This window comes from Neovison vison, chromosome 3 (genome assembly GCF_020171115.1).
Source record: "Neovison vison isolate M4711 chromosome 3, ASM_NN_V1, whole genome shotgun sequence".
Taxonomy (NCBI): domain Eukaryota; kingdom Metazoa; phylum Chordata; class Mammalia; order Carnivora; family Mustelidae; genus Neogale; species Neogale vison.
In genome coordinates, this window is record NC_058093.1 from 9,004,568 (window position 1) to 9,028,227 (window position 23,660).

The 23,660-nt window shown below is 36.5% G+C and overlaps 1 protein-coding gene across 2 annotated transcripts in view; it reads left to right on the top strand.

The window, feature by feature from the left end:
* Positions 1–23,660, top strand: part of CCDC150 (coiled-coil domain containing 150) — an 84,359-nt gene that overhangs the window by 37,436 nt on the left and 23,263 nt on the right. Inside the window, exons 14-16 of one of the 2 annotated variants that reach the window (XM_044241207.1) lie at positions 8,810–8,923; positions 13,287–13,370; positions 21,423–21,530. In XM_044241207.1, the coding sequence (XP_044097142.1) occupies positions 8,810–8,923; positions 13,287–13,370; positions 21,423–21,530 (306 nt within the window). Of the gene's footprint in view, positions 1–8,809; positions 8,924–13,286; positions 13,371–21,422; positions 21,531–22,758; positions 22,875–23,660 lie in introns of those variants that run through there. The other variant, XM_044241208.1, reaches the window with a different exon arrangement.

Consider the following 23,660-nt stretch of genomic DNA (forward strand, 5'->3'; position numbering starts at 1 on the left):
ACCCACCACCAGGCTCACCCAACCTCCAAAACCCTCAGATTGTTTTTCAGAGTCCAGTCTCTCATGGTTCGTTTCCCCCTCCAATTTCCCCCAACTCCCTTCTCCTCTCCATCTCCCCATGTCCTCCATTTTATTCCTTTGCTCCAAAATAAGTGAAACCATATGATAATTGACTCTCTCTGCTTGACTTATTTCACTCAGCATAACCTCTTCCAGTCCCGTCCATGTTGCTACAAAAGTTGGGTATTCATCCTTTCTGATAGAGGCATAATCCTCCATTGTATATATGGACCACATCTTCCTTGTCAATTCGTCCATTGAAGGGCATTTTGGTTCTTTCCATAGTTTGGTGACTGTGTCCATTGTTGCTATGAACATTGGAGTACAGATGGCCCTTCTTTTCACTACATCTGTATCTTTGGGATAAATACTTAGTAGGGAAGCTCTATTTTTAATTTCTTAAGGAATCTCCACACTGTTTTCCGAAGTGGCTGCACCAACTTGCATTCCCACCAACAGTGTAAGAGGGTTCCCCTTTCTCCACATCCTCTCCAACACGTGTTGTTTACTGTCTTGTTGATTTTGGCCATTCGGACTGGTGTAAGGTGGTATCTCAATGTGGTTTTGATTTGAATCTCCTTGATGGCTAGTGATGATGAACATTTTTTTGTGTGTGTCTGTTAGCTGTTTGTATGTCTTCACTGGAGAAGTGTTTGTTCATGTCTTCTGCCCATTTTTTTACATGATTATCTGTTTTGTGTGTGTTGAGTTTGAGCAGTTCTTTATAGATTACCACTATCTAATTCCAGAAACTTTTTATCACCAAGAAGAAACCTGGTTCCCATTAGCAGTCCCTCCCCATTCTGGTCTGCCTCCAGCCTCTGGCAACCACTGTTTACTTTCTGTCTACATGGGTATGTCTATTCCCACATTTCATATGAATGGAGTAAACCGGTGTGTGTCCTTTTATGTTTGGCCTCTTTACTAGGTTAGTGTTTTCAAGGTTTATCCATACTGTAATATATGTCAGTATCTCATTCCTTTTTATGGCTGGGTAGTATTATATTGTGGGACTATACCACTCTTCATTTAGCCATTCATCAGCTGATAGACATTCAGGTGCTTCCCACTATTTTGGCTGTGAAGAATAATGCTATGAACATTTGTGTACATTTTTTTTATGTGAGCATATGTTTTTGATTCTGTGGGAGTAAAACTGGGTCTTAGGATAATGCTGTCATTTTGACAATCTACCAGAGTGTTTTTATAAATAGCTACGCCATTTTACAATCCCACCAGCAGTGTATGAGGATTCAAATATCTTCATATTTTCACCTACATCTGTTATTGTCTACTTCTTTTTTTTCCCCCAATTTATTTATTTTCAGAAAAACAGTATTCATTATTTTTTCACCACACCCAGTGCTCCATGCAAGCTGTGCCCTCTATAATACCCACCACCTGGTACCCCCAACCTCCCACCCCCCCGCCACTTCAAACCCCTCAGACTGTTTTTCAGAGTCCATAGTCTCTCATGGTTCACCTCCCCTTCCAATTTACCCAAATACCCTACTCCTCTCTAACGCCCCTTGTCCTCCATGCTACTTGTTATGCTCCACAAATGAGTGAAACCATATGATAATTGACTCTCTCTGCTTGACTTATTTCACTCAGCATAATCTCTTCCAGTCCCGTCCATGTTGCTACAAAAGTTGGATATTCTTCCTTTCTGATGGAGGCATAATACTCCATAGTGTATATGGACCACATCTTCCTTATCCATTCATCCGTTGAAGGGCATCTTGGTTCTTTCCATAGTTTGGCGACTGTGGCCATTGCTGCTATAAACATTGGGGTACAGATTGCCCTTCTTTTCACGACATCTGTATCTTTGGGGTAAATACCCAGGAGTGCAATTGCAGGGTCGTAGGGAAGCTCTATTTTTAATTTCTTGAGGAATCTCCACACTGTTCTCCAAAGAGGCTGCACCAACTTGCATTCCCACCAACAGTGTAAGAGGGTTCCCCTTTCTCCACATCCTCTCCAACACATGTTGTTTCCTGTTTTGTTAATTTTGGCCATTCTAACTGGTGTAAGGTGATATCTCAATGTGGTTTTAATTTGAATCTCCCTGAGGGCTAATGATGATGAGCATTTTTTCATGTGTCTGATAGCCATTTGTATGTCTTGATTGGAGAAGTGTCTGTTCATATCTTCTGCCCATTTTTTGATGTGTTTGTCTGTTTCGTGTAGGTTGAGTTTGAGGAGTTCATTATAGATCATGGATATCAACCTTTTGTCTGTACTGTCATTTGCAAATATCTTCTCCCATTCCGTGGGTTGCCTCTTTGTTTTTTTGACTGTTTCCTTTGCTGTGCAGAAGCTTTTGATTTTGATGAAGTCCCAGAAGTTTATTTTCGCTTTTGTTTCCTTTGCCTTTGGAGACGTATCTTGAAAGAAGTTGCTGTGGCTGATATCAAAGAGATTACTGCCTATGTTCTCCTCTAAGATTCTGATAGATTCCTGTCTCACGTTGAGGTCTTTTATCCATTTTGAGTTGATCTTTGTGTACGGTGTAAGAGAATGGTCGAGTTTCATTCTTCTACATATAGCTGTCCAGTTTTCCCAGCACCATTTATTGAAGAGACTGTCTTTTTTCCACTGTATATTTTTTCCTGTTTTGTCGAAGATTAATTGACCATAGAGTTGAGGGTCCATATCAGGGCTCTCTACTCTGTTCCACTGGTCTATGTGTCTGTTTTTATGCCAGTACCATGCTGTCTTGGTGATCACAGCTTTGTAATAAAGCTTGAAATCAGGTAAGGTGATGCCGCCAGCTTTATTTTTGTTTTTCAACATTTCCTTAGCGATTCGGGGTCTCTTCTGATTCCATACAAATTTTAGGATAATTTGCTCCAGCTCTTTGAAGAATGCCGGTGGAATTTTGATCGGAATGGCATTAAAAGTATAGATTGCTCTAGGCAGTATAGACATTTTAACAATGTTTATTCTTCCGATCCAAGAGCATGGAATGGTCTTCCATCTTTTTGTGTCTTCTTCAATTTCTTTCATGAGTGTTCTATAGTTCCTCAAGTATAGATCCTTTACCTCTTTAGTTAGGTTTATTCCCAGGTATCTTATGGTTCTTGGTGCTATAGTAAATGGAATCGATTCTCTAATTTCCCTTTCTGTACTAGAACTCATACAGCAATTCAGCAGCGTGGCAGGATACAAAGTCAATGTGCAGAAATCAGTGGCTTTCTTATACACTATTGTCTACTTCTTAAAAAATTAATATACCCATCCAAGTCGCTAGGAAATATCTCATTGTGTTTTTTTCAATTAAGGTGAAATTCACATAAAAGAAAATCATACACTTTAAAGTGAACAATTCAGTGGCATTTTGTATACTTACAATGTTGTATAACCACCAACTCTTCTAGTTCCAAAACATTTTCATCACCCCAAAAGGAAACCCTGTACCCATTAAGCAATTACTCCCTATTCCCCTCTTCCCCTAACTTTAATAGCCACTAATCTGCGTTCCATCTGAATAGATTTACCTATTTTAGATATTTCATATATTCATACAGTATGTGATCTTTTGTATCTGGCTTCTTAGCATAACACTTTTGGGTTTCATCCATGTTGTACATAGCAATATTTCATCCTTTTTATTCATTTTATGGATGAGTAATAATTCACTCTTTGTGTGTGTGTCATGGTTCCCTGGTTCATAGCTCAAAGACCAACCACCTGGGGTATTCTGTTTGTAGAAATCTAGGTTATCTTCTTACATCAGAGGCTGATTTCATGGGTGTACAGAATATTCTGGTAGATATCCAGCTCAATTCAGGGACTAGTTAAAAATAAGGTCCCTTAATCCTCTGCCATCTTTGCAGAGGTTCCTTTTTTTGTTTTTTAATAATAACCACCCTCGTAGATGTGAAAAGAGGTACCGTGTGGTTTAGATTTGCATCTCCCTAATGACTACTGATGTTGAGTATCTTTTTATGTGCTCATTGGCCATTTTGGAGAAATGTCTATTCAGATCAGTAGCTCATTGTAAACTGGTTTGTCTTTTAATTGTTCAGTTAAAAGAGTTTATATATTCTAGATCGTAGACCCTATCAGATATATGGTTTGCAGATATTTTTCTCCCATTCTTGGGTTCTGTTTTTAAATTTTTAGATTTTTATTATGTTCAATTTACTTTTTTTTTTTGGTTGCTTATGCTTTAAATGTCACATCTGAGAAACTTGCCTAATCCAGGGTCACAAAAATTAACAGTTTTTTATTCTAAGATTTTTTTATAGTTTTACATATATAGGTCTTTGTTCATTTTTAGTTAATTGTATATATGGGTTGAGGTAGAGGTTCAACTTGATTATTTTGCCTGTGGTTATCCAGTTGTCCCAGCACCATTGTTGAAAAGCTCTTCTTTCTTTTGAATAGTCTTGATTCCCTTGTCAAAATGCAATTAACCACAGATGTATGGGTTTATTCTAGACTCTCAATTCTGTTCCACTGGTCTGTATGTCAGAACCACACAGTTTTGATTATTGTAGTTTTGTAGCAAGTTTTGAAATCAAGATGCATGAGTCCTCCAACTTTGTCTCCCCCCCCCAAGATTGTTCTGACAATTCTGAATACTTATGTTTCTATATGAATTTTAGAGTCAGCTTTTCCATTTTTGCAAAAAAGGCAGCTATAATTTTGATAGAGTTTGCCTTGAATCTGTAGATTAGGGGACTTTTGCAATAATCATAATACCTTGTATTTTTTTCTCTGTAAGAATGTATCATCTGAAAATAGAGATAGTTTTATTTCTTCCTTTCACATTTCACTGCCTTTTCTTTCTTTTTCTTGTGTAATTGCCTTCAGTAGAATCTCCACTATAATGCTGAGTAGAAACGTTGGAGCAGACAGACATCCTTGTCTTGTTCCTGATTTTAGGGGGAAAGATTTCAATCTGTCACTGTTAAGTACAGTATTAGCTCTGGGCTTTTTCTCAATGCCCTTTAGCAAGATGAGAAGATTCCCTTCTATTCCTAATTTGGAGAGTTTTTATCATGAAAGTATGTTGAATTTTGTCAATTGCGTTTTCTATGCTATCGAGATAATCTTGTAGATTATTTTACATTGTTTGATTTCAAATGTTGAACCAAGCTTTCATTGGGGGATAACTTTTACTTGCTCATGAGTGTAATCCTTTTTATATTGTTTCATTTGGCTTGCTAACATCTTTTTGAGGATTTTTGAATTGTTATAAATATGGGATATTATTTTATAGTTTTCTTGTGATGTCTTTGGTTTGGGTATCAAAGTAATAGTGGCCTCTTAAAATGATTTGGTAAATGTTCCCGCCCATTCTATTTTTGGGAAGAGTTTTTGAGGGATTAATGATATTTCATCTTTTTAAAAAATATTTTATTTATTTATTTGACAGACAGAGATCACAAGTAGGCAGAGAAGCAGGCAGAGAGAGAGGAAGGGAAGCAGGCTCCCTGCTGAGCAGAGAGCCCGATGCGGGGCTCCATCCCAGAACCCTGAGATCATGACCTGAGCTGAAGGCAGAGACTTTAACCCACTGAGCCACCCAGGCACCCCTGATAATTCATCTTTAAATGTTTGTAGAATTCACCATAGTTCTAGGTTTTTCTTTGTGGGGAGTTTTAAATTTTATTTCTTTTTAATTTTTATTACTAATTGAGTCTCTTTATTTATTAAAGGCCTATTCACATTTTCTACTTCTTTCTTTAGTCAGTTTCAGTAGTTTGGTCTTTCTAGGAATTTTCCCGTATCACTGAGGCTTTCTAATTTATTGGTATACAATTGTTCAGAGTAGCTCCTTTTCTTCATTTTTTTTCCCCAATTTATTTATTTTCAGAAAAACAGTATTCATTATTTTTTCACCATACCCAGTGCTCCATGCAAGCTGTGCCCTCTATAATACCCACCACCTGGTACCCCAACCTCCCACCCCCCCGCCACTTCAAACCCCTCAGACTGTTTTTCAGAGTCCATAGTCTCTCATGGTTCACCTCCCCTTCCAATTTACCCAAATACCCTACTCCTCTCTAACGCCCCTTGTCCTCCATGCTATTGGTTATGCTCCACAAATGAGTGAAACCATATGATAATTGACTCTCTCTGCTTGACTGATTTCACTCAGCATAATTCTTCATTTCTTTATATTCAGTGTAATGTTCCTTCTTTCATTCCCAGTTTCAGTAATTTGTGTCTTTTAATTATTGTTAATATAGCTAAAGGTTTGTCCATTTTGTTCATCTTGTCAAAGAACCAGCTTTTGGTTTTAGCGATCATGTCTGTTGTTTCTCTATTCTGCCTTTTGTTTCTGCCCTAATCCTCATTATTTTTTTCCTTCTGCTTGCTTAGGTTTAATTTGTTCCTTTTCTAGTTTCTTAAGAGAGTAGCTTAGGTTGTTGGTTTATTTCTTCTTTTTTAACATTGGTGTCTACAGCTATAAATTTCCCTCTAAGCACTGCTTTCGCTGCATACTATACATTTTGTCATGTTTTCATTTTCATTCAACTCAAAGTATCCTTTAACTTCCCCTGTGATTTTCTTTTTGACTCATTTGTTATTTATAAGTTTGTTGTTTAATTTTCTCATATATGTGACCCTCCCAAATTTCCTTCTTTCATTAATTTCCAATTTTATTTCATTGTGGTTGGAGAACATATTTTGTATAATTCCAGTCCTTCAAATATATTGAGAGTTGTTCTATGGCTTAACATATGGAACATTCTGGAGAATGTTGTATGTGCTCTTGAGAAAAATGGTATTCTGCTATTGTTGGAATGAGTTTTCTATAGATGTCCAGTTCTTCATAGTGTTTTTCAAGTTATGTCTCCTCACTGATCTTCTAATTTTTCTCTTCATTACTGGAAGTGGGATATTAAAGTGTCCAGCTATGTTGAATCATTTTTCTCTACCTTTAATTCTGTTAGTTTTTGCTTCATTTACACTGGGACTCTATTGTTAGAGGCACATATATTTATAAATGTTATATCTTCTTGATGTATTGACCCTTTTTTCAATATGTAATGTCTTTTTTAAGTTTCTGGACCCAATTACAACATGTGTGTGTGGGGGGGTTCCCACACACAGAACACCAAACAGATTTTGGATACCAGCAAAGTGTCCAAGAATTGTACTCAATTCTTACACTACTACCCAGAAATAGCATTTAGTCCTACACGACCTGTAGGACAAGTTCAGTCCTACAGGACTGTTCCCACTCTTGAACTCCTACTTCAGACACAAGTTGCACGCTCCAGGTTGTTAAAGCCAGGCTGTTGTGCTTCTGATCTATTGGCTATAGATTGGAGGTTCCAACAATCTCCTCCTTAGATTCTTTTAATTTGCTAAAGTGGCTCACAGCACTTACAGAGATACATTTACCAGTTTATGAAAGGATATGATAAATGATACAAATCAACAGCCAGATGAAGAGATAACATAGGATGAAGTATGGGGAAATAGCAGTGAGTTCCATACCTCTCCAGGGGCACCACTATCCCTAATTTCCATGTGTTCACAACCCAGAAGCTCATAGAACTCGGTCCTTTGGGGGTTTATGGAGGCTTCACTGCATAGTCATGTGACTAAGTCATTGACCATTGGCTGATTCAGTCTTCAGTCCCTCTTCCCTCCCTGGAGGTTAGGGACTAGGACTGAAAGTTCCAATCCACTAATCACGTGGTTGGGTCTCCTGGCAATCAGCCCCTATGCTTGGGTGGGGACCAGAAGTCACCTTCATTAATAACAAGAACATATTTCACCGTTATGGCTCTGTTCCACAGTTCTCAGGAACTGTAAATGAAGGCCACATATATCTGTGACATATATTTTGGTCATCTGAGTGACCACACTTATTTCTTATAAACCATTATGATAAAAGGCCTTCTTTGTCTCACACATTTTTGTTGATTTTGTCTAACCACTCCAGCTCTTTTCAGGTTACTGTTTACATGATATTTTTTTTCCATTCTTTTTCTTTCAACCCATTTGTGTTTTTGAATCTAAAAATGTGTCTTTTATAAACAGCATATAGTTGGATCTTTTTAAAAGTTCGTTCTGCCTGTCTCCTTTTTTTGGTGGGGTGTTTAATCCATTTACATTTATCATAATTAATGATAGGATTTACATCTGCCACTATACTTATTTTTTATGTCTTATATGTTTCTTATTCCTCTCTCCATTACTGCTACCTTCTTTGTTAAGAAGATATTTCTAGTATACTTTTTAAATCCCCTTATTCTTTATTTTACTGTATATTTTTGAGCTATGGGTAATAGAGTTATTAACATTTTTTCTTCTCTAATCTATTGATATAGTAAATTATACTAATTAATTTTGAATGTTTGACAAGCTTTGTATTACTGGGATAAACTTAGTCCTGGCTTGTTATCCTTTTTATATATTGCTGAATTCATTTTACTAGTGTTTGGTGGAGACTTTCTGCATCTATATTCATAAGCTGAAATTAATATATAAGTAAATACCAAGTTCCAGAGATTTTCTACTTCTAGTAAATGTGAATGATGTAATTTGTCATAGCCATCCTGCTGAAGACAACTAAAAAAGCTGAAAATTTTTAAAAGAAAAGAAAAAAGTTTACAAAATTATAGAGCTATCGGACTTCAAATCCCTGCGTTTAGAGACAGGAGGACATGTTCATACAATAAGCTCTAAATTACAGTTTAAAATGTCATTTTTAAAATAAGGTAATATTTTTGGATCTAGCATAAATAGATTTCTTTTCCCCTTTTGTGTTTCAAAGATAGATATAAATGCATTAACCCAAAACCTGCGCATTCTAGAGGAAAAGAATAAACACCTGGCAGAACAAATGGCTTCCCTAGAACTTCAGCAAGTCACTTCTGATTACAATGGGGTGGGTATAAAAAGGTCAGTCTAAATTAAGAATTAAGAATTTAAAAATCAAAGTCAGAAGATGGGTTTTCTTCATTTATTGGTGTTTTAATAATTATTATTAAGTCCTGAGTAACTCAGGCTAAATATAACAGAGAGCCTTATGAGTACTTAAACAATAAGAGATTTAAGAAAACAAGAATTTAAGGCAGCTATTAAACATCTGCCTCCACAGATGATCTATAATACTGAAAAGCACAAATATTTATAATGCTTAAAAATATTTCCTCTACTGGGGCCCCTGGGTGGCTCAGTGAGTTAAAGCCTCTGCTTTCAGCTCAGGTCATGATCCCAGGGTCCTGGGATCAAGCCCTGCATCGGGCTGTCTGCTCAGCAGGGAGCCTGCTTCCTCCTCTCTTTCTGCCTGCTTCTCTGCCTACTTGTGATCTCCGTCTCTCAAATAAATAAATAAAATCTTTTAAAAAAAATTTCCTTGAGAGACTATGGACTCTGAACAACAATCTGAGGGGTTTGAAGTGGCGGGGGGGTGGGAGGTTGGGGTACCAGGTGGTGGGTATTATAGAGGGCACGGCTTGCATGGAGCACTGGGTGTGGTGAAAAAATAATGAATAATGTTTTTCTGAAAATAAATAAATTGGAAAAAAATATTTGTGGGGGAAAAGAGGAATAAAACTTGCTTGTAAAAAAAAATATTTCCTCTATCATAAATTATGAGGAAGAAACTTAAATTTTTCTTTTCTTTGTCTAAAAGTTCCATTAGGCAATCAGTAATAAGTACAATTTCTAAAAGCTGTTTGACAAGGTCAGTGCAAAACAAATAAATGGTAGAGTTCACAAAACATCTCTCAGTGAAGGGTATTTAAAGAGATGATCATTTTGTTAAACAACTAATAAGTTTTCCTGTGTGCTTTTGAGTTCTTGAAAAAATAATTGTGTCTATAGCATGCCGATCACCTTTGAAAACTGCAGAGATGGCCTCGATGTGAGTCTCTCTTAATCTGAGTTAAATTCTTTCAACTTCTGTCATAAGCTTCTCATTACTTCAATTATGAAAACCTAGAGAGTAAGTCTAAATCCATTACATTTGCATAGCTTTAGAGTCAGACTGCCTGTGTTTCAATTTTGGCTGTGACCTCTCAGATCCTCAGTTTCTTAATCTGTCAAAGTAGGGAAATTAATACCTTTATTAGGAAGTTAAGGATTAAGTATGTTAATCTTGTAAAGCATGTAGCAGATAACTACCATTTACTGAACTTTTAGTATCTGAGCCATCCCAGAAAAAAGGCCTTTAAGTTGCTATTACAGCAACAAGGTGCATTAGTTCTAATTCCATATACTATCTCAGACCAGTATTCCCACCCCCAAGTTTAAAGATTTATCCATGTCCGCTACTTGCTCATTGGCCATGCATCAGCTGGGCTTATCAACCCACCTGCTTCTGGTCCCTCTGACGACCACATCTCAGTCTGCCTGATTCTTTCATGCCCCACTGCCAGTGAGTAGGCCTGTGGCCTCATTCTAGTAGTGATTTTGACAGATCCTGACAATGATTCGATCAGTCAGTGTTGATTCTTTCCTGCTCATAGCACCTCTTAAGGTCTCCCAGTTATAAACCACACCTCAATTCCATCTTGCAGTTTTGTGTTTCTTCATAGAATTTTCTCTGACCATGCCTGCCCAGAAGCCCTACCATTTGGCTGTATGAGTCTTGAGAAATGAGGTTGAGGTGTCAGGATTTGGGATTTTGTTTGTTTGTTTTTTTTAATCTCAACAGTATCATTAAACCTATCACCATTCAATGTTGGCAGTGTATTTTTGTTCTTTGGGAATTAACACTTGAAATTCTCAATAAGAGCTACCTTCTAGTATAACTTCTTCCTGGATTTTGGAGATAATGCTTATGAGTATGTGCTGTATATGCCACACCTGTGATTTGAACTCAGACAGACCTGGTTTCAACGCTTGGTTCCATTGACTGTGTGACTTGTGCAAGCCTTAAACTTTAGGGCCTTTGGCACTAAGGGGATCCCTCCTAACCATGGGTTTCCTACAGCACACTGTGCTTGTACATATCAAAATATTAACTTCATTGATTAGAATTATGTATCTGCCTTCACTCTCTTCTAATGCAAGAACTGTAGTTACTTATCTTTATACTCCCTTACCTAACATAGTACCTAATACATAATAGGTATTTAAGAAAGATTAATTCAGTAGAATATAAGGAGGGTCATATGTCTTGCCAGGACATGAGGAGTAAATGTCATACTGTATGTAAAGTGCTCATCACAGAGCTTAGCATACTTTATCCATGTTTAAACAGTATTTTTTTTTCTCCTTCACACTGATTTTGGGTTTATTTTTATTATTTCAGCCTTTAAGGATGATACAATTTAAGTCTCTTAACACAGGGAACCATAGTGAGGAATGATGAAAATGGGGGAGATTTACAATTGAATCCTTGTCAACCTATCTTTCATATCTTAAGATAATTCTCTTTGCTTCCTGCTTTTTCCAAAGAGTGAAATCTTTGAATCAGTTAAAATGCATATTCTAACACTTAGCATTTTTCTTTGTATGGTTCTTAAGTGATTCTTCAATTTTTATTTTGCTTTGCATATTAATAATTTATATAGTATATTGACAAGATTATTTAAGCAAAGGTTAATCTCTTTTTGGTCTTTCACAACTCAGAATCCAAGATAATCACTCATTCAAGTGCTCTCTTAATTTCTGGTCTCCCACTGATTCTCTTAAATATAAGGCCTATTTAAATAGTCTGGAAACAATAATTTAAATTATTGCCTTAATATCTGCTTTCCTTTAGCAGCTAGAATAATTTCTTTTTTGTTTGTTGTCAAATATGAATCACATTTTGATTTTGCTAGGTGACCAAAGAAAGGGAAATTATTTTTAAAGCATATTTAAAAGATTAATAGAATTTCTTATGCCTTAGCTTAAAAGAGGGAATTTTATTGAGGTCCAAGTACCATTATTTTAAAAATTCCTGGATACCTTTTATAAGAGACCAAGATCATCTAAGTTACTACAAAAAAAAACCTTTTTCATATTCCAAAAAGGCAAGCAGTTTCCTCTGTTTGTTACAGCTAGCATATTTTAGGTTAAGTCTAGTTCTTGGTGTTTTATACACCAAATCTGCACTTTACTATATATTGGGTACCTCAATTTGTAGAATTTAAATATATATATATATATATATATATTTTTTTTTTTTTTTTTTTAGAGATTTTATTTATTTATTTGACAGAGAGAGATCACAAGTAGGCAGAGAGGCAGGCAGAGAGAGAAGAGGAAGCAGGCTCCCTGCTAAGCAGAGAGCCTGATGCGGGGCTCGATCCCAGGACCCTGAGATCATGACCTGAGCCGAAGGCAGCAGCTTAACCCACTGAGCCACTCAGGTGCCCCATCAATTTGTAGAATTTAGAATTGAATTTTAAATAACTAAGTTTTTGTGATTATGGTATATCTTTGTTTTTGTAACATCAGTGGCCACCCTTATCATTTATTTTTGCTGAAGACTTGGTCAAAACATAATCCCAAATGTTGTGTTCATGGAATATTTTTACTTCAGTTTCCAAAATAGAAGTATTGTGGGAAAGGGGAATTTCCACTGACAGAAAATTGATTAATTTTATGATAATATATCGCTATTAGTCTCCCTTTTATTGATAACAATCTATAGCTCTCTTAGGTTACCTTGAAACCAATACTTTATTGGGTCTGAATGCTTTTAAAACATATTTTCCTTTGCATTAATAGGAACCACACATAGTGATTAAAAATGAAACTTTAACAGGGCACCTGGATGGCTGCTAAACATCCAAATTTTGATTTAGGCTCAGGTCATTATCTCAGATCTTGAGATCAAGCCCCATACTGGGCTCTGCACAGAGCCTCCTTAAGATTCTCTCCCTCTCCCTCTCCCACTCCCCGCTGGCACTCTCTCCCTCCTCCTTTGCACATTCTCAAGCACTCTCTCTCTTTAAAAAAAAAAAAGAAGAAGAAGGAGGAAAGAAACTTTGAGAGATAATGTACAAATATGTGTAATTATGTATGAAATAAATACTGGTCTGATAGGACAAATACTCAGATGGCCGTAATAGTTAACCTCCTGTTGCTTAATATTGGATATAAATTTTTATATTGAATATGCATAATTTGGGGGTAGGTTGTATAGAAGTATAGAAGTACTGGTCGCTCTAGGGAAGAGCTAAGAGGCAGCAGAGGCAAATAAATATGTATCCTGGTTTGGGCACTGTAGAAATGGTAAGGTATAAATACTTGTTCAGAAGTGGTTATTCCGTTTTATGCCTCAGTGCTGACACCTGTGTTTGCTTTGTCAGCTTGCCCAGCAGCAAGTGGAAAAGGCCTTGGGAAAAATTACTGAGAGTAAAAATAAACTGGCCTATGAAAAGGGAAAACTCCAGGTATGAGATTTTATTTTCTGATTTGTGTTATGTAATTTTTTTAATAACAGTTTTCCTACTAAGTATTGCTAGGTTTTGAGAAATTCTGTAACTTTGGACCAAAGTGTTTGAACGGGGCCCTTAGTTTGTTGCCTTATTAAATAAAATCCAGGTGACTTCTATTCACATATTTGTAATGTAATACTGAATATGTATGAAATTATGAAACCAAATTTTGAAACCAAAACCCATTCTGTGACTATTTGCAGCTGTATTATAATTGTTTCATGCTTGCATGGTCATTCATGGAGAATGTAGACAGCCCATGCTCTCTTTTTTGCTGAAATTTTATAATGTTCTTAAAAAGAAATAACCCTGGGGGACACCTGGGTGGCTCAGTGGGTTAAAGCCTCTGCCTTCAGCTCAGGTCAGGGTTTCAGTGTCCTGGGATCGAGCCCCACATCAGGCTCTCTGCTCTGCGGGGAGCCTGCTTCCCCCCAACCTCTCTCTCTGCCTGCCTCTCTGCCTTCTTGTGATCTCTCTCTCTGTGTCAAATAAATAAATAAAATCTTAAAAAAAAAAAAAAAGAGAGAAAGAAAGAAGGAAGGAAAGAGCCCTGGAATTGGGACTCACAGGCAATAGACTTAAGTGAATGGGATGATACTGTCTTGCTGCCTGTGGGCGGGAAGTTTGCCGCTGATAACCCGCTCCAAGTGGAAATGCTGAAATCTGAATAAGTAGTTCCCAGCTTAGCTACACATGACTGTTTGAGGAATTTTTAAACACCTCATTCTGGGAAGTGTATGATGTCTGCCATTTACTCTGGAATGAACGAGAAAAAAAAGAAAAAATCGTTTGGTGGCTCAGTAGAGGAAACTGATAGATGATTTGATATGTGATGAGCAAGTATAAAAAAATGGTAGGATTTGGGTGACGGTGTTCTCATTCACAGTGAAACTCTCTCAATTTTTCTGTCTACCTAAATCCCATGACAAGGCTTGCCCCCCAGAGCAACCGGATCAGAATCTCAGGGACCAGGTCCTCGGCTTCAGTGCTTTTTGAGTCCCCAGGGACTCCAGTGTGCAGCTGTGTACTTGAGGACCCCGGATTCGATGGTATAAAGTGCAGTCGCGTTAGGCTTGGAGACCATGAGCTGATCTGACTAAGCAACTCCCTACAGCCGGTAAAACACATCCGTGCTGAGCTCGTCTCCTCTGCTCTGAGTGCCTGTTAGGAGAGTAGCGCCCAAGATCGGCGCAGATATGTGAAAGGCAGTTGGTAAACCATGGCTGTGAAACTGATGAAGTTCTAGAACCTAGGTGAGGTTCGGTGGGCTGAGGTCCGGAGCCGATGACCAAGAAAGAATTCTTGAGACATCTTTGGTGCAAAATGGTGGTTTATTAAAGCAGGGGGACAGGACCCGTGGGCAGGAAGAGCTGCTGCTGCCCAGGGCCTGTGAGGAGTGGCTGGTTATATACGCAGGAGTTGGGTAGGTGAGGACAAAGGGGTGTTCAGAAGGGCTGTTGGGGTAAAGAAGACTGTCAGGATATTGAAAGGCCACTTTCCCTCTAATGAGGCACTAACATAAAGACAATTGGGGGTCTCCTGGTGGAATGTTACATTCCTGCTATCAAGCGTCCTTGTTAGTGAGATTTAGGTTTAGAAGAAATTTAACTTTATTTACTTTCCTTTCTACCTCCGCCTCCATCGATTTTTTATGGAGGGGAGGGTGATGTTAGGGCTTGAGGAACTGAGTTATGTGTCTTTGGAAATTGGGCTATTGATAAGGTAACTGTTGTAAATCTCAAGGACATTTGTAAACCAAGAGAGACTCCTGCCTTGCAGGACTGTGATCTCTGCAAGATAACCATTTGTTCTTCTTTCAGGGCAGTCAGGGGTGCCTGAGGAATGTCACACATATGACCAAGGGGAGTGGGTGGAGAGGGGGTGCAAGGCGCCAGCCCCTGCTCCGTCGTCAGCCAGCCTCCTGCTCCCTCATCAAAACAATATATTGTCCACTAAAAAATAAGACTATTTGAGCACGGTTTGTGTGCTCTTAATTAATATATTCTGGAGTCCATGATACATTTAAATATAATCATTTATATTTGTATAACCTTGGGTATGTCTTAATTTTCTTAAAATTTCATTTTTTTTTTTAAACAAAAAAAATGGGGTATGGGGTAGCCCAGTTGGTTACTTTGGACTCTGATCTCGGCTTAGGTTATGATCCTCAGTGTTGTTGTCGTGAGATGGAGAGATTCTCTCTTTCAAGGGGCGCCTGGGTGGCCCAGTTAGTTAAACGTGGGCTCAGGTCATGATCCTGGGATCAAGCCCCAGGTCAGGCTCCCTGCACAGCGGGGAGCCAGCTTCTCCTTCTCCCTCTGCCACTTCCCCTGTGTGTCTTCTCTCTCTCTGAACTAAATGAAATCTTTAAAAACAAACAAAAAAATTCTTTCTTCCCTTTCCCTCCGCCTCTCCACCCCTTAACCCACTTGTGCACTCTCTAAAAAAAAAAAAAATTTAGTTCTTTTAAAAATCTATTTATCAAAATGTTCAAAAATAATTGTGATACTTAAATATTTGTTTCTTTTTTAATGCATTCCATAACAACAGCTAATGGTGTTCTAGTAAACTCTATAATTTCAAACCAGTGATAAGCACAAACAGCTGTTCAAGTTATTTGCAGTAACTGTTACGTGATATGAAAATATCTGTGATGTCTGTTGGAGACAAAGTAAGAGCTTCTGCTAATACTGCTGTGGTTTACTGCCTACATTTTAAAAATTTTACTTGAAGCTTTTAATCTCTCCTTCTATTTTCAATGATAGCCTAGCTGGATATAGTATTCTTGGCTGCATGTTTTTCTCGTTTAGTGCTCTGAAAATGTCATGCCAGCTCTTTCTGGCCTGCTTCCAGGACAAACAAAAACTGAAAGAATTTTCAAACACCAAACCAGCTCTACAGGAAATACTGAAAGGGGTCCTCTAAGCAAAGAGAGAGCCTACAAGTGGTAGATCAGAAAGGAACAGAGACAATATACAGTAACAGTCACCTTACAGGCAATACAATGGCACTAAAATCATATCTCTCAATAGTTACCCTGAATGTTAATGGGCTAAGTGCCCCAATCAAAAGACACAGGGTATCAGAATGGATAAAAAAACAAAACCCATCTATATGTTGCCTCCAAGAAACTCATTTTAAACCCGAAGACACCTCCAGACTTAAAGTGAGGGGGTGGAAAAGAATTTACCATGCTAATGGACATCAGAAAAAAGCAGGAGTGGCAATCCTTATATCAGATCAATTAGATTTTAAGCCAAAGACTATAATAAGAGATGAGGAAGGACACTATATCATACTCAAAGGGTCTGTCCAACAAGAAGATCTAACAATTTTAAATATCTATGCCCCCAACGTGGGCGCAGCAAACTATATAAACCAATTAATAACAAAATCAAAGAAACACATCAACAATAATACAATAATAGTAGGGGACTTTAAAAATTTTACTTGAAGTACCGTTGACATATTATAGAACTTTTGACACACAACATAGATCAGTAATTATGTACATTATGAAGTGCTTACCATGGGTGTAGTTATCATGTGTCACCATACAAACATTATTGACAATATTCCCAATGCTGTACTTTTCATCCCTGTCACTTACTTATTTCATAACTGGAAGTTTGTATCTCCTAATCCCCTTCACCTAATTCATCCACCCAATCCTCCCCACCTCTAAAAACCATGTATTTTTTAATCTGTTTCTGGTTTTCTGTTCATTTGTTTTGTCTTTTAGGTTCCACGTAGACGTGAAATTGTAGGGTATTTGTTTTTCTCTGACTTCTTTCACTTAGCATCACACCCTCTAAGTCCATCCGTGTCATTGCAGATGTCAAGATTTCATTCTTTTTTATGGCGATTCTTCCCAAATATTCTGAAATATAAGAGGAAGAAAAACTTCCAAAAGACAGAACAAATTAAAAACAAAAACAAAAACCAGTAACAGATTCATGAACACAGAGAACTGATGGTCGTCGGGGTTGGGGGTGGTGAAATAGGTGAAGGCGATTAATAGGTACAAACTTCCAATTATGGAATAAATAAGTGACAGGGAAAATTATATAATATCCTGTGTCAACTGTAGTTAAAATATTTTTAAATGTAGGCAATAAACCACTGTAGTATCAGAAGAACTTGTTACTTTATTTTTTTTAATTTTATTTATTTATTTGAGATAGAGAGCAGGAGCAGGAGCAGGGGCAGAGGAAGAAGCAGGCTCCTACTCAGCAGGGAGCCCAATGCAGGGCTCAGTCCCAGGACTCCAGGATCATGACCTGAGCCAAAGCCAGGCACTTAACTCACTGAGCCACCCAGGTACCCTAGAACCTGTTACTTTAAGGGTTTGGTGGAAGTCACCTGTGAAGTCATCTAATCCTTGACTTTTGTTTTTTGGGAGTTTTTTGAGTACCGATTCAGCTAGTAATCAGTCTGTTCATATTTTCTATTACTGATTCAATTTGGGGAGATTGTATGTTTCTAGGAAATTTATCCATGTTTTCTAGGTTGTCCAGTTTGTTGACATATGATTTTTCATAATATTTTCTTATAATCCTTAGTATTTCTGTAATGTGTTTATTTCTCCTCCTTCATTTCTGATTCTATTTATTTGATTCCTTTTTTTCTTGATGAGTTTGGTTAAAGGTTTATCAGTTTTATCTTTTCAAAGAAGCAGCTCCTGGTTTTACTCATCTCTTCTATTACTTTTTCAGTCTTTATTTTGTTTATTTCTGCTCTAATCTTTACTATTTCCTTCCTTCTACTAGCTTTAGACTTTTTCTTTTTCTAGCTCTTCTAGGTGTAGGGTTAGGTTGTTTATATGAGATTTTTCTTTTGCCTTGCTAGACACTTCCTCTTAAAAGTACTTTTGTTGTGTCCTTTGTTGTTTGATTAGAGCACTTTGTCCATTTACATTTAAAGTAATTCTTTTCTTTTCCTGTCTTTCTATGTTTATTTTCTTTCTTTTTTTAAAATTTTTTTTATTTTTTATTTTTTTTTCAATTTATTTATTTTCAGAAAAACATTATTCATTATTTTTTCACCACACCCAGTGCTCCATGCAAGCCGTGCCCTCTCTAATACCCACCACCTGGTTCCCCCAGTCTCCCACCGCCCCCCTTCAAAACCCTCAGATTGTTTTTCAAAGTCCATAATCTCTCATGGTTCACCTCCCCTTCCAATTTCCCTCAATTCCCTTCTCCTCTCCATCTTCCCTTGTCCTCCATGCTATTTGTAAAGTAATTCTTGATAGGTACTTATTGGCATTTTGTTAATCATTTTCTGATTGTTTTGTTTGAGTTTCATCTTTTTCACCTATAAAATGAGGGAGAAGCATATCTCTTATCTCCTTTTCACTAGGAAAATTAGTCAACATTACAGTCTGGGTGTGTAGATTACTATTTAACCTTTTATATATCAATTACATACTTTAGAGGTTATCCTCAGAATCTTAAGGAAAATATAACCCTTTTTCTGCTCAGATTCCTATAACAAGGGCTTAAGGTTTTTGATAGTCTTTGAAAGCTGAAATACTTGAAACTACTGACTCACTGGTATTTTTATGTTATACTTTGGGTTGGCACATTCCAAAGGGACTGACCGTCAACCCAAGGGAAATTGCTCTTACACCATAATACTCTTACAAGTTAATTTAAAGGAAGAGCCGCATACTAAACATGATCAAAATAACCTTCTGTGTTCTCTCTAAATTGAACAATCGATTAAAATATTACCTATGAATCATTTGATAAAAGGTTACTTTTTAGAATTGACTTAATGATTGGTATAAAGACTGGGTTTTAGGTGCTAATGTAGACTGAGTGAGAAACTGCTTCCCCAGATTCAGACATGATCTGAATGTTATTTTCAATATAATTCAATGTAATAATTTATAAATATGGCAAAAATAGATTTATTCTTTCTTTTATTGATGGACATTTAGGCAGTTTCCAGTTGCTTACAAACAACACCGATGTGATGAATTACTGTACATGTCTCCTTGTACTCAAATGTAGAAAAATTCTCTAGGCTAAGTATAAATCTCAGGGGGAAAATTCCTGGATTGTAGGATTACAGATTTTGAATTTACTAGAGTTTATGAAATTACTCCTGAAAGAAGTTATACCAGTTTTGAAAGCAGTCTCTGCAAGAGTGTAGACATACATGTGAAAATGGACCAGTCTCATAAAATAATACTATACATGATTTAGGGACACATTTATAGTATAATTATTAAAAAAGATTAAGAATGATAAACTAAAGACCTTAATCTAAATTACCACTTTTTCTGAGACTGGCTGATAAGCTAATAATGGAAACTGCTTGGATTTTAATGACACAGAAAACCCAGGTCTCTCTAGGGCAGCACAACGTATTTGCTTCTGTGTTCTTTCCCATATGAATGTCCCGAATTCAAAATCATGCCAAATATGATAATACAGAAATTAAAGTGCTTATAAATGAGAAAATGCCATCTGAAAAGCTTCAGAGCATTTTACTGTGTACCTAGAGGTTGAGTTAGGCAAATTATCTGAGAAATATTGTGAAGTAAGGATATATTCTGTGTTTTGCTTGAAGAGAAGCAAATCTAAAGGTTTTCAGAATTAATGAGCCATTTTCCATTAGAGTCTACAGGCTCACAGCAGTCTGCTTATATTTAAGATAAGAATAATTATTGTATCAATATCTCCCTTTAGAGGTGGCATTTTAATTCTAAAACGTTAAGTGAAAACCATGATGGCTTTAGGGAACCACAACACATATTTTATAATGCACTTTGTGGAAAAGAGCAACAGAAATAAGCAAAGATAAAAGAAGGATACTAGAGAGATTTCCTGAGACAAAATGTGCTTTTATGCCGTCTTTGAAAAAAAAAAACAATATTAGCAATCATATTTTTAATAGTTTCTGAAAGGGTCCAGTAACTATAGCCAAGAAGCGTTTACCTTCTATGGGTAGGAAACAAGACACAGGGAGAGGGAAAAGTTGATTTAAATTTTTAAAATCTTGGATAAATTTTTTCTGATTCAGGGATAGGCTCAGTAATGTTAATTGTTGATTCGTATGAAAGGGTTAGGTATGATAGGAAGAAAATTTGGAAAAACACAATTTGGAGATTAGTGAGTAAATATTAATGGTTTCATTCCCTCAAATGATCATTTTCTTTAAAGAAAGATATGTCATCGTTCTCAGTGTTAAAATATAATTCATCATTTAAGAACTTCATTTATTCAGCTTTTATAATTTTGTTGATAAAATAAGACTCTGTCATCTTGCATAATGACAATTCTAATTATCTATATTCAAAATGTTTTTTGAATGTTAGATACTACAATTTTTTAATTGAAATTATTACTCACAAAGTCTCACTGTTATATTTATGAGACATGTTAATTTGGAGTTTCCATAAGCAATAGAAACCAAGTGAGTCATCTCATTACATGTAAACGGCTGTAGCCTACTTTAAACTATTGAAATAGCTGTGTTAATTGAGGTAGCATTCTTTGCATGATTAGAAAAACTCAGGATTGGGGCGCCTGGGTGGCTCAGTGGGTTAAACCTCTGCCTTCGGCTCAGGTCATGATCTTAGGGTCCTGGGATCGAGCCCTGCTTTGGGCTCTCTGCTTGGCAGGGAACTTGCTTCCTCCTCTCTCTCTGCCTGCCTCTCTGCCTATTTGTGATCTCTGTCTGTCAAATAAATAAATAAAACCTTTAAAAAAAAAAAAAAAAGAAAAGAAAAAGAAAAACCCAGGATTGCTTTTATAACTTTTAAGGATTCTCTGTGATTTTTCCAAACTCATGACATCTTTTTCCTTTTACAGTACGTGTGTATGTATAATATATATATCCTTTTAGAGTGTGTGTATATGTATGTGTATGTATATCTGAATATACTTGTATATATGTGTGTGTGTAATATATATATTCTTTTAGAGTGTGTATGAATAATATAGATACACCTAAAATTAATAAGCCTTATTTTATTATTCTTCTGTTTTACCCTAGATAAAAGTTAAACAGCTAGAAGAACAACTACATTCTTTTACTGAAACTAGTTCACAGAATGACCATCTACGCAAGTTGAACAAGGCTCTAGATAGCAAATATGCTCAGGTGTGATTAATAACTACAAACCAGATTGCTGTTACGTTGTTTTAGTTAGGTTTTAAAAAATTGATGCCTCTCTCCCCACCTTACCGTACAGTCCCAGAAAGATGAATATTCCCTCACATGACTCAATTGGCAAACATTTTTTAAAAACCCCCAGTGTCCAGGGTTTTGCTGCACTGTAAGAAGGAAAGATGCCTGAAGCAGGATTGGGACATTCAACTTATTTATGTTCTAATTGGAGGCTTAGGAATATACTCATAAACTTTATTATAGAATTAAAATTTATGTCTTTTAGAAGCAAGATAGAGTTATGAGTGAGTGTTCATAGAGAGCATCATTGTAATGAAAGCAACAAGAAAGACTTTCATAGAGGAAGTGTTTTGATAATTATTGGCAAGTTCAGAACTCAGTGCCAACAAGATACACTCACAACAGACAGCTCACATGAAAGAGGCATTGGTAAAGTGCTTACTTGTTACCATGGTGGCTACTGAGGCTGTAAACCTTTTGTAGATCACATAACATTTTAACAAATGAATGGGAAAAGTTCGACAAAGAAGAGAATAAAACATTTCATGAAGAAAAATAATCCAGGAATGTGTTACCAAGAAAAAGTGATTCATTTCAATGATTTACAGATTTACTATGTATGATATTAAAAAAAAATCAGTGTATTTCTAACTTCTATATCGATAATATTTTTGTTTGTATAGCACTGGTAACCAAGGAGCTAGAATGTGTCTTCAAATAGAATACCGTTAGGGTTCTAACCATCTGACCATACTGGAAAAGGGGGTCTCTTTAGATATACTCTCCTACAGGGAATTTGATTAAAGGAAGGTCAGTTTCTTCACTAGGACAACTTCACAGTGTGATTTCTTCATTCTGAAAGCAAAGGAACCCATTTTCAAGTATATTTTCCATCAGAGCTTCATTCAGAATATTGTGTCGCTCCTCCTCATAAAAGGAGCATTCACTGAAAAATAAGTCTAGGTTTAGCCATTTTACTGTTTGTAATTGGTGATGCCTCCAAGAAGAAGGAAATCTCCGGAGAGGCCTGCGTCTTCGAAGTTGTTTGAAAGCTACAGGCCCCATGTAAACAGCGTAAAGGAAAGAACTTCGTCCGTTGGTTTGCCCAGTGTCATTCCCAACTCTACACGCCGTGTGACCTTTGCACCTACTCTGACTTCTGTGAGAGCTTCTCAGGATATTGCAGACTCTAGAATCTCTCTAAAGACTCTTTTGAATGCTATTAAAACCATGGAAGGAAGGCTGGAAGGTAAAATAGACATTCTTGCTTCAAGACCATTAATAAACGAGTCACCAAATTTTCTTAAACAGGATTCGGTAAGTGAAGACCACAACTTAAGTCATAAGGAAATTTCAGATTTATACAACAATGAAGAAAAGTAGTAACAATCCAGAAAGATAATGTTTGGAGCAATGAGAAACAACAAGGAAGTTAGGTTCTTCATAAATAAGAAAAACTGACAGTATATATTGAAACCATCATTACACTTATGTAAAATTTTTAGACAAAAAGACTTGGATTAACATTGACACCTTTTTAATCTGATTTTGATTTTTTTTAAATTCATGATATCTATATAATGTTAATATTCATGGTAAAATATTTAGATAAAGCCCACTTTTAAAATAGAAATACATTAATGAAATCCCCACGAACTTGAACATTGGAAATATTTTCCAAAGAAAACTTTTTAGAGCATCCATCTTTGATATTTAAAAATAGAAATTACTATATAACTTGTCTTCTAGAGTTGATTACTATTTAGATCTTTTCTGTAAACATTTCTGCTAGGGCCTTTTCGTAAAAACACTGGTAAAATTATAAAAACTATATTCTTTCCTGAGTCCATTTATAGAACAAAATCCAGGACATTTTTAGAGTCTTAGTTGGCATCTTTTGTAATATTCTTAGGTCCTTAAAGAGGAAGTATTTCAGATGTTACAGGTGAAAAGTTTTAAGGAAGTATAATAATACTGAAGAAGATGTGGATAAAAGATACTGGGTTTTGTTGCTGTTGGAAGTGTAAAATGTTACGACTTCTTGCAGGGGGGGAGGTGGATAATTTAGTATCTATCATTTCACCTCACCATTATATTTCTAGG